This window comes from Ascaphus truei, chromosome 1 (assembly GCF_040206685.1).
Source record: "Ascaphus truei isolate aAscTru1 chromosome 1, aAscTru1.hap1, whole genome shotgun sequence".
In the NCBI taxonomy this organism is placed as follows: Eukaryota; Metazoa; Chordata; class Amphibia; order Anura; family Ascaphidae; genus Ascaphus; species Ascaphus truei.
In genome coordinates, this window is record NC_134483.1 from 30,449,383 (window position 1) to 30,463,456 (window position 14,074).

Genomic DNA, 14,074 nt, shown 5'->3' on the forward strand with positions numbered 1-14,074 from the left:
ATGAATACATCTAGTCCTCTTTTAAAGCTATTAATGCTGTTTACAGTCACAACCAGCAGGGGTGGGGAGCGTTAGAGGTTTATTGTTTCACTGAGGGAGAAAGCGCTTTGTATTTGTTTTATATATAAAAGGTGATCATTTCTGTGTGTCTCCTGCTCTTCGTATTATGTCAGTGCACTCTACAGTCATTCTCACAAACCAGCACTGGGCTTGGTAATTGAGGACTTACGTTGTTTGAAGACATCCAGGGCCCTCTTGAGTGTGCTGAGATAGGAAAGGCAGAGACAGTGTTGGTTAAAGATTTGAGAGTCTTTCAACAGCACAAAAAGTACATCTATTTATGACTGACGTATCAACATTACATGGCAGAGTATTTTATGTACAAATATCGGCTCTGGTGCAAAACACAAATTCCCCAAATTAACAAACATAATGTGAGATCGTGAAATTGCACAATTTTTACCCATCTTATACTATATTAGTGAAAGCACTGTATGTCTGTCTGGATGTCCTGTGTCCCTAGGGGAAATCTCATTGGTCCCTTGGCCCGCCCGCCCGCCCCCGCACACCTCTCATTGGCCTGAGGCGGAGTGACGGGCCAAAGGATGGACACACACACACACACACACACACACACACACACACACACACTGACTGACACACACACTGACTGACACACACACTGACTGACACCCCCCCACACCCACGCACGCACACACCCACACACACAGTGACTGACTGACTGACGCACGCACACACACACACACACTGACTGACGCACGCACACTGACTGACGCGCACGCACACATTGACTGACTGAGGCACACACACACGCACACACTGACTGTGTGTGTGTGTGTGCGTCAGTCAGTCTGTGTGTTTGTGTTTCTGCGTCAGACTCACTGACGCGCGCACACACACACACACAGTGACTGACTGACGCACACACAATGACTGACGCACACACACTGCATGAAGCTGTAAAGGGGGACAAACAGAGCTGTAAAGGAGGGAGGGGGGGAACTGGATTGATGTGAATGGGGGACAAACAGAGAGAGGGGGAAGGGGAGAGGAGAGAGAGAGGAGCGGGAACATTACATCCCGGGCAACGCCGGGTCTCTCAGCTAGTTCCATATATTATAGACCCCGGCGTGGCCAACTCCAGTCATCATAACAGGTCAGGTTTTCAGGATATCCCTGCTCCAGCACAGGAGGCACAATCAGAGGCTCAGCCAAAGACTGGTAGCAGGACTATCCTGAAAACCTGACCTGTTGGTAGCTCTTGAGGACTGCAGTTGGCTACCCCTGTTGTAGGCGTTGTATTATTAATTGAATAGTTCTTATGTGAACAGTATACAATACCTTAGGACATTGATATTCTTCTAACACTGACAAATGAAAGACCATGACGGGATTGCTGCTTTAGATGCAATACACCACTCATTTTTACCAGTATTTTACTGCTTTTGTTTCTTTTCAACATGCTTCTTTGTAATTGTCAAAGTATATAAACACATGAGGACTGCACGTGCCCTTCAATAAATACATGAACCGGAGCTCACTTGATTTCATTTTGTCCGCAGGCCTTCTTCTTTGTTAAATTGACAAGGTCTTTCCCATACTTCTCTTCTATTACTGCCCTATCAAATATAAAAGAATACATTTCAGCAAACAGCCAACCGGAAATAATAGTTTACACGGTGTTCTGTATCACAACATATCAATATGTTTTCAAAGTGTAAACAATACGCCATCGTGTTTGGTATTTAAATGATGGAACGTGTGTAATGGCTGCTTGCTCCGGGTGTGTGTTTGTACACATATGCAATGAGAATGGACCATACAATAGTATAATTGCTAAATTATTGTGAATGAACTAGAGCAATAATAAGGTGTCAATAATGTTTATCTGCCCAAACAGGAAGGGGTCTGTGTGTCAATGTAGAGAAAGGTTTGCTTTCATTCAGGTTGATTGCAGATTTCTGGAGCAGAGCTGTGGCATACAGTGTTTATAAGAAATCTTTCTTACCTCTGATGCAGCCATTTTTTTGGGGGGGACATTATCTTAAAAGGGAGGGAAGCATGTCCTTCCTTCCTGGCTGGCTTCCCTCCCTTTTTGATGACGTCACATCCTTTAAAGAAAAAATGGACCCAGTCACATGGTACACCAGCCAATCGGATTGGTGGTGTACCATTTGGCACTCAAATGTGACGCCACAGGCCTTATATAAGGCCTGTCCCGTCTCATTTGAGGCCAAGAAGATGTTGTGACAACATCTCCGCTTGTAACTCGGGAAGCAGGGGGTCTCCGGACCTGAAATTAATGCGGTTCAGCTCAGGAGACCCCCTGTTTCCGGCACACTATTATTAAAATGAAGATTAAAACTGCACGGTCGCCTGTACGAGCTGTGCACGGAGATGCAGCTCTCTCTGTGCAGCTTTTCCAGGCTGCAGTTTAAACAAACACTTTCAGTGCGATAAAACTTAGAAAGAAAAAAAAACAAGTACTGCAATCTTGCGGGGTTTTTTTACCAGACTTTAAAAAAAATGTGATTTTTCTTAGTGAATACCGTTTTGACGCACATGTTTTATAGTGCGGTAAGACAATGCAAAGTCTCTCTGGCATCTCTTGTGAGAGAATACAAGATGTAGCCAGGTCTCCCCAGCCTGTCAGCACCCCCCTCACCTAGCTGCCGATCGCGGGTGCCGCCGAGTCCAATGGCGGCTCCGCTCGGCGATCGCAGAGGTGAGGGCGGTCAGGTCCCGGCTCGGGGGTTGCCGGGGACGCGTACGGCCGGTTGCCAAGGCCGCACGCGCGTCACAGGGATCCTGGCGCTCTCGGAGCCGGGCGGGGAGGGCGCCGCCATTAGAAAGGGACTCGCACATGCACAGTGATCGCGCATGCGCAGGAAGGACGCCAGAGCCAGGGAAAAGTCGCGCGAGCGTGAGACTAGGCAGGGAGACAGTGAGGCAGCCCCAGATAGCTTGCGCAGGTGCAGGTCAGGACATAGAAAGCCCGCGAACCCCTAGCCTACCAGGGAAGGCTCTAGGTACGGACTACGAGTCCCAGGAGCCTCTGCGCGCCCCACGTGACACCAGGGAGCCAATAGGGCTTAGGGTCTCCAGGCAGGGAGAAAGATACATTTTTGCGGGTTTGAGCCACGTCAGTCAGTTGGAGTCAGGGAGCTGTGAGGGAAGGAAGGGTGCGGGGAGCGAGTGCAGCTCCTGCATCCAGATAGGTACCCACACCCCAGGTAGGCCCCAACTCCCCACAAGGTTAGTGGGTAATTGAATAGGGACGGCCCAAGATAGGGACGCTGCCCTTATGTTAGTGTGCTGTCTGGTCAGGGTCACGGCTGTCAGTGCCGTGAGGTCTGACAGGCAGGCACCTTGTTGTGTAGCACGTTGCCTGCACGCATCCAGTGGGTCACAGCTTGTTGCTGCAGGCGCTGGGATCATTTAAGTAATAGTCAGGACTGGGGAGAGTTAGGGAAGTGGGGCAGGTTATTAACCCCTGTAGGCCCCTAGGAGTTTCCCCCTAAGCCATCAAGGTTGCTGTGCTGTAGGGACGGCCTATAGTACAGTATTGTCCATGTAGTTAGTGAAGTCAGTTAGGGACTCAGCGGGCGCTGCCTCCGTGTATTGAGGTGGGCGCAGTTCATCGTTGCGGCTGCAGCAGTCCTCCGGGTGGGATCGTCCTGGAGGTGGTTCCGGTGTTCTTCGGTCGCCGGATCCTTTGCGAAGCCAGTTGGAGATCCGAGCACGGGAGTGCTCGGGCAGGTACTATTAAGTCAACAAGTGCACCAACGGGCCCTTAGTTTAATAGTGTCTGCGCAGTCACCCACGTTCTCTCCAAGAGTACGGGACATTGGGTGGGGATTCTCGGGACACTGGGTGGGATCACCTGGTGTTGGGAAAGTGTCCTGCATGACGCAGTGAGTGTCTCCTCTAGAGAGGGACACTGGTTATTATGATATTGCCGTGATATGTTGTCTTGCATGCTAGTAAAGTATCTAGTTATTATACATCACTGTGTATTGGTTATTTGTATGTGTCCTGCGAGGAACCACTCCCCCTATGGTGGGAGCCATCGCAGGTGGAGGCGCTGTATTGAGTAAGTGGTTACCCATCGTATTATAATTGCCCCAGGTTCCCTGTGGTGTAAGCTCAGCCCTCCTGTGAGCCACCAGGTAACGCACAACACACCTGGTAACACCGTATGTTTCTCCGCACCCACAGTAATAATCTGCGAATGGGGAGGGGGAAAACCCGTTACAAACACAATAAAGAAGCGCTCAAAAAGAAGTGTCTAAACTAAATAAACTAATGATGAGGTGCTGCTTGAAGAAAAAGAACTGTTCCTAGCTCTTTGATTCCCCTGAGCAAATCTCTTGTGAGAGGTAAAGTATAAAAAGGAAGAGGAAGTGACAATGAGCAGGAAGTGTCACTGTTACTACAAATGTGGGATTGCTGGGTGACAGAGGGTGCAGATCTGGTTTGCTGACAAGAGAATGTAGGCACCCCTGGCGCCAGGACACCTGGCTTTTGGCAAGGCTGCTAATAAGTGTGTACAGGCATACCCCGCTTTAAGGACACTCACTTTAAAGCTGCAGTTCAAGAGCCGTTTATAAAAATATATATATATATGTAGCCAGGTTCCCCCCTGTCATGGCTGACCCCCTCCTCCCTTTCGGCAGACGCTGTGTGCGAGGGAGTGAGGGGGGGCCGCGCGCGCGAAGGAGCGATCCCTGGTAGCTAGGGACGCGAGCGGCGAGCAGGCCGGTTGCCGGGGACACGATCGGGCCGTCGCTAAGGCCGCGATCGCGTTGCTACCGGCCCGGCGGCTCGGGAAGCAGGGCGCCGCCATGTTAGGGCTGTTGCGCATGCGCAGTGCCCCAACCCAGCGCGGGAGGACCAGATAGTTCGCGCATGCGCGAGATGAGCATGCCAGCCCCCAGGGTGCATAGGGGCAGAGACACCTGACGCCAGGGAACCAATAGGGCTGAGGGATTTGCCTGGGGAGAGATTGCTACATTTCGCGGGGTTTTACAGCCACGCAGGCACTCAGGATCCGGACTAGCTAGGGGTAGGAGGTGGATGCAGGGGTGAGTGACCCTCTGCATTAGGCCAGCAGCCCCCAAGGTCCCAGTTAGGTCCTGAGCCATCTATTAGCTTGTGGAGCTTAGGGACAGGCCCTAGATAGGGACACTGCCCCATTTATTGGTTGAATAGACAGGGACACAGTGTTGAAGCCGTGCGGCCCTGTGAGGTGGGTTCTGGGCTCAGAACACCACCCAAGACCCTGCGACAAGGAGTGACATTGTCGCGCTGGACTTTCAACCCACGCGGTGTGGAGGACCCCGTCGGATCGTGTGGATTTATATCGCGGTACCCGTGGCTGGAGCCCGGGCAGGTAACCTGCAACTCACGTGCACCAACCAGGCCTATCACCAAACATAGTGGCTGCGCAGTCACACACACACATGTACAGTGGTATTTGACTTCGAGGACACGAGACATTTGGGTGGGGGTTACTGGACACAGGGTGGGGTCACATTGTGGGTGGTTAGCGTCCGCCGTGACGCCTAGAGGTGATAGCGTCCGCCGTGACGCCTAGAGGTGATAGTGTCCGCCGTGACGCCTAAAGGTGGTAGCGTCCGCCGTGACGCATAGTGTGGTTAGCGTCCGCCGTGGCGCATGATGCTGTTATGCTGTTTTGATGTTATGCTGTTACGTGATTTGTGTGTTTCCATGCAGTAAAGCCCGTCCTGTTTTATATTCGGTAGTGTTGTGTGGTTGTTCCTGTGAGGGCCTCCTCCCACTCCATTGGGATCCCTCCCAGGTGGAGGCGTTGCACCTAGAGATGTATGATAAAGATGTACCCCAGGTTCCCCAAGCGGAGGCTTAGGCTCCTGAGAGCCACACAGGTTGCACAGCACGTAGTAGCGGCGGTAGTCATAGGGAAGACCCGTTACATTTGGAGGCGCTGCTGAGAGTGAGACCTGGGGTGCCCGAACTCAGTAAAAATGTCGTTAGGTTACACGTTACCTTCCCGCCAAGAGGTGTACACGTGGGCGGTAAAAAGGCAAGTCCCGCCCTCACAAACCCTTGCTGTAGGACAAGTTCCCGCCAATGCCTCATCCTATGAACTATGTTTAATCCTAATGCAGTACCCAGGCTTAGAAGATGCCAGAATCTTGGGTCGCCGCTCCGACCCCGACGGGTCATGGTGCACCGTATTAATCACTGGGGGATGTGAATTGTCGCCACAGCAAGGCCCATCCAACTTGCGTTTCCACGGGGCCCTCAGCTCAGGGTGTCCTGTTATATATCCTGAAATGCCGATAAAACCCGAACCCTGTAGCCCCAGAACAGACCTGCTAGAGACTAGTATGCGCATGTCCCTGTCCCCACCAGAAAGTGTATGCGGGGATGAGGCCAGTGTATTATCCTGTGCTAATTGTCGCTCAAGCAGACGGAGCTCCAGCCCCAGTAGAATGGGAGAAATCCAATTACTAGCCCAGGCCATCCAACAACTGGGTAGGCCCAAGCACGAATCCCCTTCCCCTCAGCCATACCGCAAGTTAAAGCTCTTTTCAGGGGTAAACCCTACTCCCACTGGTGAAGAGGCTTTTGATGTTTGGAAGGAATATGCTTCACAGGTACTGGAAGAGTGGACCTGTCCTGATGAGGTGAAAAGACAACGAATCATGGAGTGCCTGCGCCCGCCTGCGTCCACTACCATCAAGATGTATAAAGATCAGCATACGGGGGTTACCGCACATCAGATGATGGAGTCGCTTACCCGGGCATATGGTAAGGAAGATGATGTGAGTGAGCTATGGACTAAGTATTACAATCTCCGCCAGAAAGAGGGGGAAGACCTATCCGAGTTCATACAACGGATCCAATTGCTCTTGTGGGAGCTACGTTCCCGCCAAGTCATCAAGGCCTCAGAAGTAAATGAGTATAGGCGCACTCAATTCCTGCGGGGAGCCATACCCACGCACCATATCGTGATAATGCTCAGATGCACGCTACAGAAGGGAGAACCCCCTACTCTAGAAGACCTACTGGATGAGGTGAAGGGTCATGAGGCCTATACTAGGTTACATACGCCCAAGAAGGCCAAAGACCCGCGCAAGGATGAGACCAAGGAAGCAACAGTGCCCAAAGCAAAGGGGAGCAAGAGCGGTAAGGATACGGCCACCCCGGAGGTGCCTAGGTCCGCTCCCAGGTCACTTGACGGTCCGGGTCCCCGCCCAGACTTCCGTTGCTTCAACTGTGGCGAGCAGGGCCATGTTGCAAGGAACTGTTCAAACCCCACTAAGGCCCAGACCTACACCGTGACCGTGCGGAAGGCAAGCTCGTCCCTATCAACCATACCCGAAGATGTTGCCGAGGAGTCGGGGAGGCCTTCCACGGAGGAGACGCCCCCGGCCGATGCTTACTGCCGAATAGGGCCCACCGCTGTAATAAGAGTCGTCGTGGAGGGGATATACTCTTCAGCACTTCTGGACACTGGATCACAAGTGACCATCATCTACCGTCCTTTCTACGACCAGCACCTCAGCCATCTTCCCTTGCAGTCAGCCGAAAAGATGAAGTTATGGGGACTGAGTAAAGATGATTATCCCATAGACGGAATAGTAGCGGTCAAGCTGGATATCTTGCAGTTGAACACTAACAAGTCGCATCCCATGCTGGTGGAAGCTTTGGTCTGTCCAGAGGCTCGAGAACATCCCAGTGCCCCCATCATACTAGGCACGAATGCCGATATTGTGAGGTCGGTGATTCGCTCATTCCTACAAGAAGCCGGTGAGCTACCGTTGTCATCCCTGAAGATAGCCCCTGGCCTGCGGGAAGAATGCTATAGGGTGGCGTATGAGGAACAGTATGGTGAAATCTTTAATCAAGAGCGAGGGTTATTGCAGATTCCACCAGGGGGAGTGAGGCACGTGACAGCGCTGATCAAGTACCCCAGTCGGCACGAACACGACCGATACTTCTCGCTAGAGACCCTCCCCGAGTCTGAGAATCAGTGGGGATACCGAATGATACCTGAAGTACGGGATTGGCCATCTACCGTCCCCAGGAAGATTACTGTGTCTATCCAGAACATGTCTCTCCATACCGTGCCGCTAGAAGTAGGACAAAGGTTGGGTAGAATTTATCCTGTGGATCCTGTAGACGACCCAGTGACCGTTCACACTGCCCGTGTGGGAGAAGAGGCCGAGGCACTACAATTCGACTTCGGAGAGTCTCCCCTGGAAGAAGCATGGAAAGAGAAGCTATGTGCTCAGTTGAGAGAGAGACGAGATGTGTTCTCTACTAGTGAGATGGACGTGGGATGCAGCAGAAGCGCTCAGCACACGATTCGTCTGAATGATGACACGCCATTTAGGGAAAGGTCGCGCCGCTTAGCTCCCAGAGATGTGGAGGATGTGCGGGGTGTCCTGAACGAGATGGAAACGGCCGGCATAGTGACCGGATCTCGAAGTCCCTATGCCTCACCGATTGTGGTGGTACGAAAGAAGAATGGGTCTGTTCGATTGTGCGTGGACTACAGAACATTGAACAGACGTACTGTGCCTGACCAATACACGCTACCCCGAATAGAGGAGATTCTCAGCGCACTGTCCGGAAGCCAGTGGTTTAGCGTGTTGGACCTTCGATCTGGGTATTACCAGGTTCCGATGAGCCCTACTGATCAAGAAAAGACGGCGTTCGTCTGTCCCCTGGGATTTTATCAGTTCACTCGGATGCCCCAAGGTATCTGTGGCGCTCCAGCCACTTTCCAACGGCTTATGGAAAAGACGATTGGAGATATGTGTCCGCGTGAGTGTTTGGTCTATCTAGACGACATAATCGTGTTCGGAGCCACCCTTGAAGAACACGAGACTAGGCTGATGAAAGTATTGGATCGCTTAGGGAAAGAAGGCCTGAAGCTCTCATTGGATAAGTGCCGCTTCTGTCGAACATCGGTCACTTATGTGGGTCATATCGTGTCCGCAGACGGAGTGGCCACCGACCCGGCCAAGGTGGAGGCGGTGGTGAATTGGCCAAGACCCGAGAATGTGATGGAGCTGAGGTCATTTCTCGGGTTCTGTGGATATTATAGAAGATTCGTGGATGGATACTCCAAGAAGGCAGCTGTGCTGAACGATCTGCTGAAGGTCTATCCAGAGGAACCCAAGCAGAAGAGGACCCCCCCAAGGACCCCCTTCGGGGATCGGTGGACGCCGGCTTGTGAGGAAGCATTTAAGAGGCTGAAGAATAGTTTAACAGAGGCTCCCGTTCTAGCATATGCTGACCCGGAGAAGCCTTACATTCTGCACGTGGATGCCAGCCTCAACGGATTGGGAGCTGTGCTACACCAGAAGTACCCCACTGGGCTTCGTCCTGTGGCATATGCAAGTAGAAGTTTGACTCCCAGTGAAAAGAATTATCCAGTTCACAAATTGGAGTTCCTCGCCCTCAAATGGGCCATATCTGACAAACTACATGATTACCTATATGGGGTCACCTTCGAGGTCCGAACAGACAACAATCCGCTGACCTATGTACAAACCACGGCCAAGTTAGATGCGACCGGTCACAGATGGTTGGCCACCCTCGCCAATTACCAGTTTTCTATGAAATATAAGCCTGGACCTCTCAATATAGGAGCCGATGCTCTATCTAGGAGATCGGGACTGGGCGAGACCGCCGACGATGGCCCTTGGGAAGAAATTCCAGGACCAGGAATGAGAGCTATGTGTTCCACTGCTGCTATTGTAAACGACCGAGTGGCATTCTCCGAGCTACGAGTAGTGGATTCTTTAGGGTGTCGACCTCAAGCCCTTCCAGAAGCTTACTGCCACCCTGATGGCATGGGTCTAACACAAGACGTCATCTTCACGGTGAAGGAACTGGTACTAGCACAGACACATGACCCTGCGGCTAAGGCTGTCCGAGAGGCCCTACACAAAAATGACTCTGCACTGGTGAAACGGGCTCCTCGCGAGGATGTGGGTCTTCTCATGAGAGAATGGGATAAGTTTGAGATGGATAACGGCCTACTCTATAGGGTTGTTCAATTCCACAATCATCCTGACCGTCGACAACTATTTCTACCTCGGCGTATGCAAGGTCTCGTTTTAAGATCACTACATGATGATCATGGACATTTGGGGGTGGATAAGACCTTGGGTTTAGTGCGAGACCGGTTCTTCTGGCCTAGGATGCGGGAGTCAATTGAACAACACTGCAGAAAATGTCTACGGTGCATTCATAGGAAGACCCTTCCCACCCGTGCTGCTCCAATGGGCCATCTCAAAAGTGCTGGGCCTATGGATTTAGTTTGTATGGACTTTTTGTGCATAGAGCCAGATTCAAAGGGTATAGGAAATGTGCTAGTAGTGACAGATCACTACACTCGATACGCTCAAGCCTTCCCCACGAAGGACCAGAAGGCTACCACAGTGGCTAAAGTGCTGTGGGAGAAGTATTTTGTGCATTATGGTCTGCCCAGCAGGATGCACTCTGACCAGGGACGGGATTTTGAGAGCAAGCTGATCAAAGAGTTGCTAACACTGTTGAACATTCAAAAGTCCAGGACTACTCCCTACCACCCGGAGGGAGATGCGCTCCCTGAAAGATTTAATCGGACATTGCTGGACATGCTAGGCACTCTGAAAAATTCCCAAAAAGGAGAATGGAGTAAACATGTTGAGGCCTTGGTGCATGCCTACAATTGCACTAGGCACGAGTCCACCGGATACACCCCATACTTCATGATGTTCGGGAGAGAAGCCAGACTGCCAATCGACATCCGCCTACGGGTATCTACCGACGGGATACCCAACATGGCTCATTATCGATATGTGCAGAGACTCCAGGACAGTCTGCACCGTGCCTATCAGTTAGCTGAAAGAGCCACCGCTCGACTGAATGCCAATAATAAAAGACGGTACGACCACAAAGTACGCTATAGAGCGCTCCAACCAGGAGACGCAGTTCTCCTACGCAACTTAGGGATTCCAGGCAAGCACAAGTTAGCTGATCGCTGGAGGGAGGGGCCTTTTCAAGTAGAGTCCCAAATGCCGGGCCTCCCTGTTTATCGCATACGTGATGTGAATGGCAAAGTAAAAGTTTGGCACCGAAACCACTTGTTACCTATCTCCCAACTGGGAGAGAGTGAACCTGAAACAGAAACAGTAATGAACGACAGTGAGCCTGAAGAGGCTATTGCGAATCCCGGCCCCATAGATGAGACCATTCAGGATCCTTTGGAGGGAACATCCAACAGGGACTGGTGGGCACCTCCCGAAGGCGCAACAAGTAAGGGGCCAGCTGACAAAGTACCTCCATTGGAATTTTCACCAAGTAATCAATCACTAGATCCTACCACTCCGAGTTTTGTGCCTCAAAGAGACAATGTTCAGTTGCAAAGAGACTTTCCCCAAACTGGTTCACCCTCTGCCAGAGAGTCTAGGCCTCAAGCCTACGATGGTCTGTCTCAAGAGGAAGAAATGGAGACTGAGACTCGCAGGAGTCAGAGAGTGAGACGCCCTCCCACTAGAGTGGCTTATGATTCATTAGGGGCACCTCACTATGAGTCTCAGCAGCAAGCTAAAGCCAAGCTAGCCTCAGTTATCAATATGTTTGTTGAACTGTACAATCTCGTTTAGAGTAATCGTTAAGTTGTACTTTAACACTGCATTTTTATTATATAATTTTTGTACACTGTTGGAAGGTTATGTGGTTCAAGCGAGGACGTTGGAGTTCTCACCAGGGGGAGGATGTAGCCAGGTTCCCCCCTGTCATGGCTGACCCCCTCCTCCCTTTCGGCAGACGCTGTGTGCGAGGGAGTGAGGGGGGGCCGCGCGCGCGAAGGAGCGATCCCTGGTAGCTAGGGACGCGAGCGGCGAGCAGGCCGGTTGCCGGGGACACGATCGGGCCGTCGCTAAGGCCGCGATCGCGTTGCTACCGGCCCGGCGGCTCGGGAAGCAGGGCGCCGCCATGTTAGGGCTGTTGCGCATGCGCAGTGCCCCAACCCAGCGCGGGAGGACCAGATAGTTCGCGCATGCGCGAGATGAGCATGCCAGCCCCCAGGGTGCATAGGGGCAGAGACACCTGACGCCAGGGAACCAATAGGGCTGAGGGATTTGCCTGGGGAGAGATTGCTACATTTCGCGGGGTTTTACAGCCACGCAGGCACTCAGGATCCGGACTAGCTAGGGGTAGGAGGTGGATGCAGGGGTGAGTGACCCTCTGCATTAGGCCAGCAGCCCCCAAGGTCCCAGTTAGGTCCTGAGCCATCTATTAGCTTGTGGAGCTTAGGGACAGGCCCTAGATAGGGACACTGCCCCATTTATTGGTTGAATAGACAGGGACACAGTGTTGAAGCCGTGCGGCCCTGTGAGGTGGGTTCTGGGCTCAGAACACCACCCAAGACCCTGCGACAAGGAGTGACATTGTCGCGCTGGACTTTCAACCCACGCGGTGTGGAGGACCCCGTCGGATCGTGTGGATTTATATCGCGGTACCCGTGGCTGGAGCCCGGGCAGGTAACCTGCAACTCACGTGCACCAACCAGGCCTATCACCAAACATAGTGGCTGCGCAGTCACACACACACATGTACAGTGGTATTTGACTTCGAGGACACGAGACATTTGGGTGGGGGTTACTGGACACAGGGTGGGGTCACATTGTGGGTGGTTAGCGTCCGCCGTGACGCCTAGAGGTGATAGCGTCCGCCGTGACGCCTAGAGGTGATAGTGTCCGCCGTGACGCCTAAAGGTGGTAGCGTCCGCCGTGACGCATAGTGTGGTTAGCGTCCGCCGTGGCGCATGATGCTGTTATGCTGTTTTGATGTTATGCTGTTACGTGATTTGTGTGTTTCCATGCAGTAAAGCCCGTCCTGTTTTATATTCGGTAGTGTTGTGTGGTTGTTCCTGTGAGGGCCTCCTCCCACTCCGTTGGGATCCCTCCCAGGTGGAGGCGTTGCACCTAGAGATGTATGATAAAGATGTACCCCAGGTTCCCCAAGCGGAGGCTTAGGCTCCTGAGAGCCACACAGGTTGCACAGCACGTAGTAGCGGCGGTAGTCATAGGGAAGACCCGTTACATATATATATTTTTCCCATTCTATATGTGCATCAATACAATCTGCACACTGACAAGTGATTAGTACAGGTAGTCCTCGCTATCCAACGTTTTACTTTACAGCGAATGGCATATCCAATGCTTTACAATGCAACCCTATGGGCCGTTTTCGATGCCGGAATGTGTTATCCAACGCTCACCGCCACTGATTAACATGGGACTCACTTTACAACGGTTTCACCATCCAACGCTACTTCCAGAACGGATTCCGTTGGATAACCGAGGACTGCCTGTACAGAAGTGATTTATTTAAAAAAAAAAAACACATGTAGGATATTGCTTGAACTGCTGCTTTAAGTACACTGGCGAGTAAGGACATATTTTCAGTAGTGTCCATATGCTCGCGAGTACGGACACTTATTCTGCCCTACAGACCGCCGTAGTAGTGACGCGCTGATTCTCCTCGCCCAATAGGCAAACGGCATTTTCGCTTTACATACATGCTCTGGACCCATAGCGTACGTTAATGCGGGGCATGCCTGTACCGACAAAACTCTCCCATATATCAGAAGCTAGACATGAGGAGGACCTGCAGATCCAGCATGGTGCAACAGTGCAAACATCCCTTTTCTTATAAATGCTAAAAACATTTTCTTATAACAAGTTTGCGCTTGCTCAAAAAGAAAGCCACTGAAAGGGGAAGACGCAAGCAAGACAATTATATGAAAAGTATTTGCCCCCTCTGACCTGGCCATTTTTTTGCCGCAAATTAAAGATAACAAAGTGACACACAGTGACGCAGAGCTTGAGCCATCTCATCATAATCAGAGCTCATGTAACACCTCCCTAACACCTTCTATTAACACTCCCCAAATCGCCAGCGAGTGCGAACGCCCCAAAACTTGGAGCAAAGACCTTGACGCAATGACGCAAAGAGATGCAAGGTGAACATTCTGCTCCAAATTTGCCTTAATGCGTCACTC

General features: G+C 51.7%; 1 protein-coding gene across 1 annotated transcript in view; it reads right to left on the reverse strand.

Annotated features, from left to right (window-relative positions):
* The window catches only part of PSTPIP2 (proline-serine-threonine phosphatase interacting protein 2), a 92,729-nt gene that overhangs the window by 39,795 nt on the left and 38,860 nt on the right, over positions 1–14,074 (reverse strand). The window contains exons 3-4 of the mRNA XM_075594383.1: positions 1,563–1,640; positions 230–264 (exon numbers count right to left, since the gene is read on the reverse strand). Coding sequence (XP_075450498.1) covers positions 230–264; positions 1,563–1,640 — 113 coding nt within the window. The remainder of the gene's footprint in view (positions 1–229; positions 265–1,562; positions 1,641–14,074) is intronic.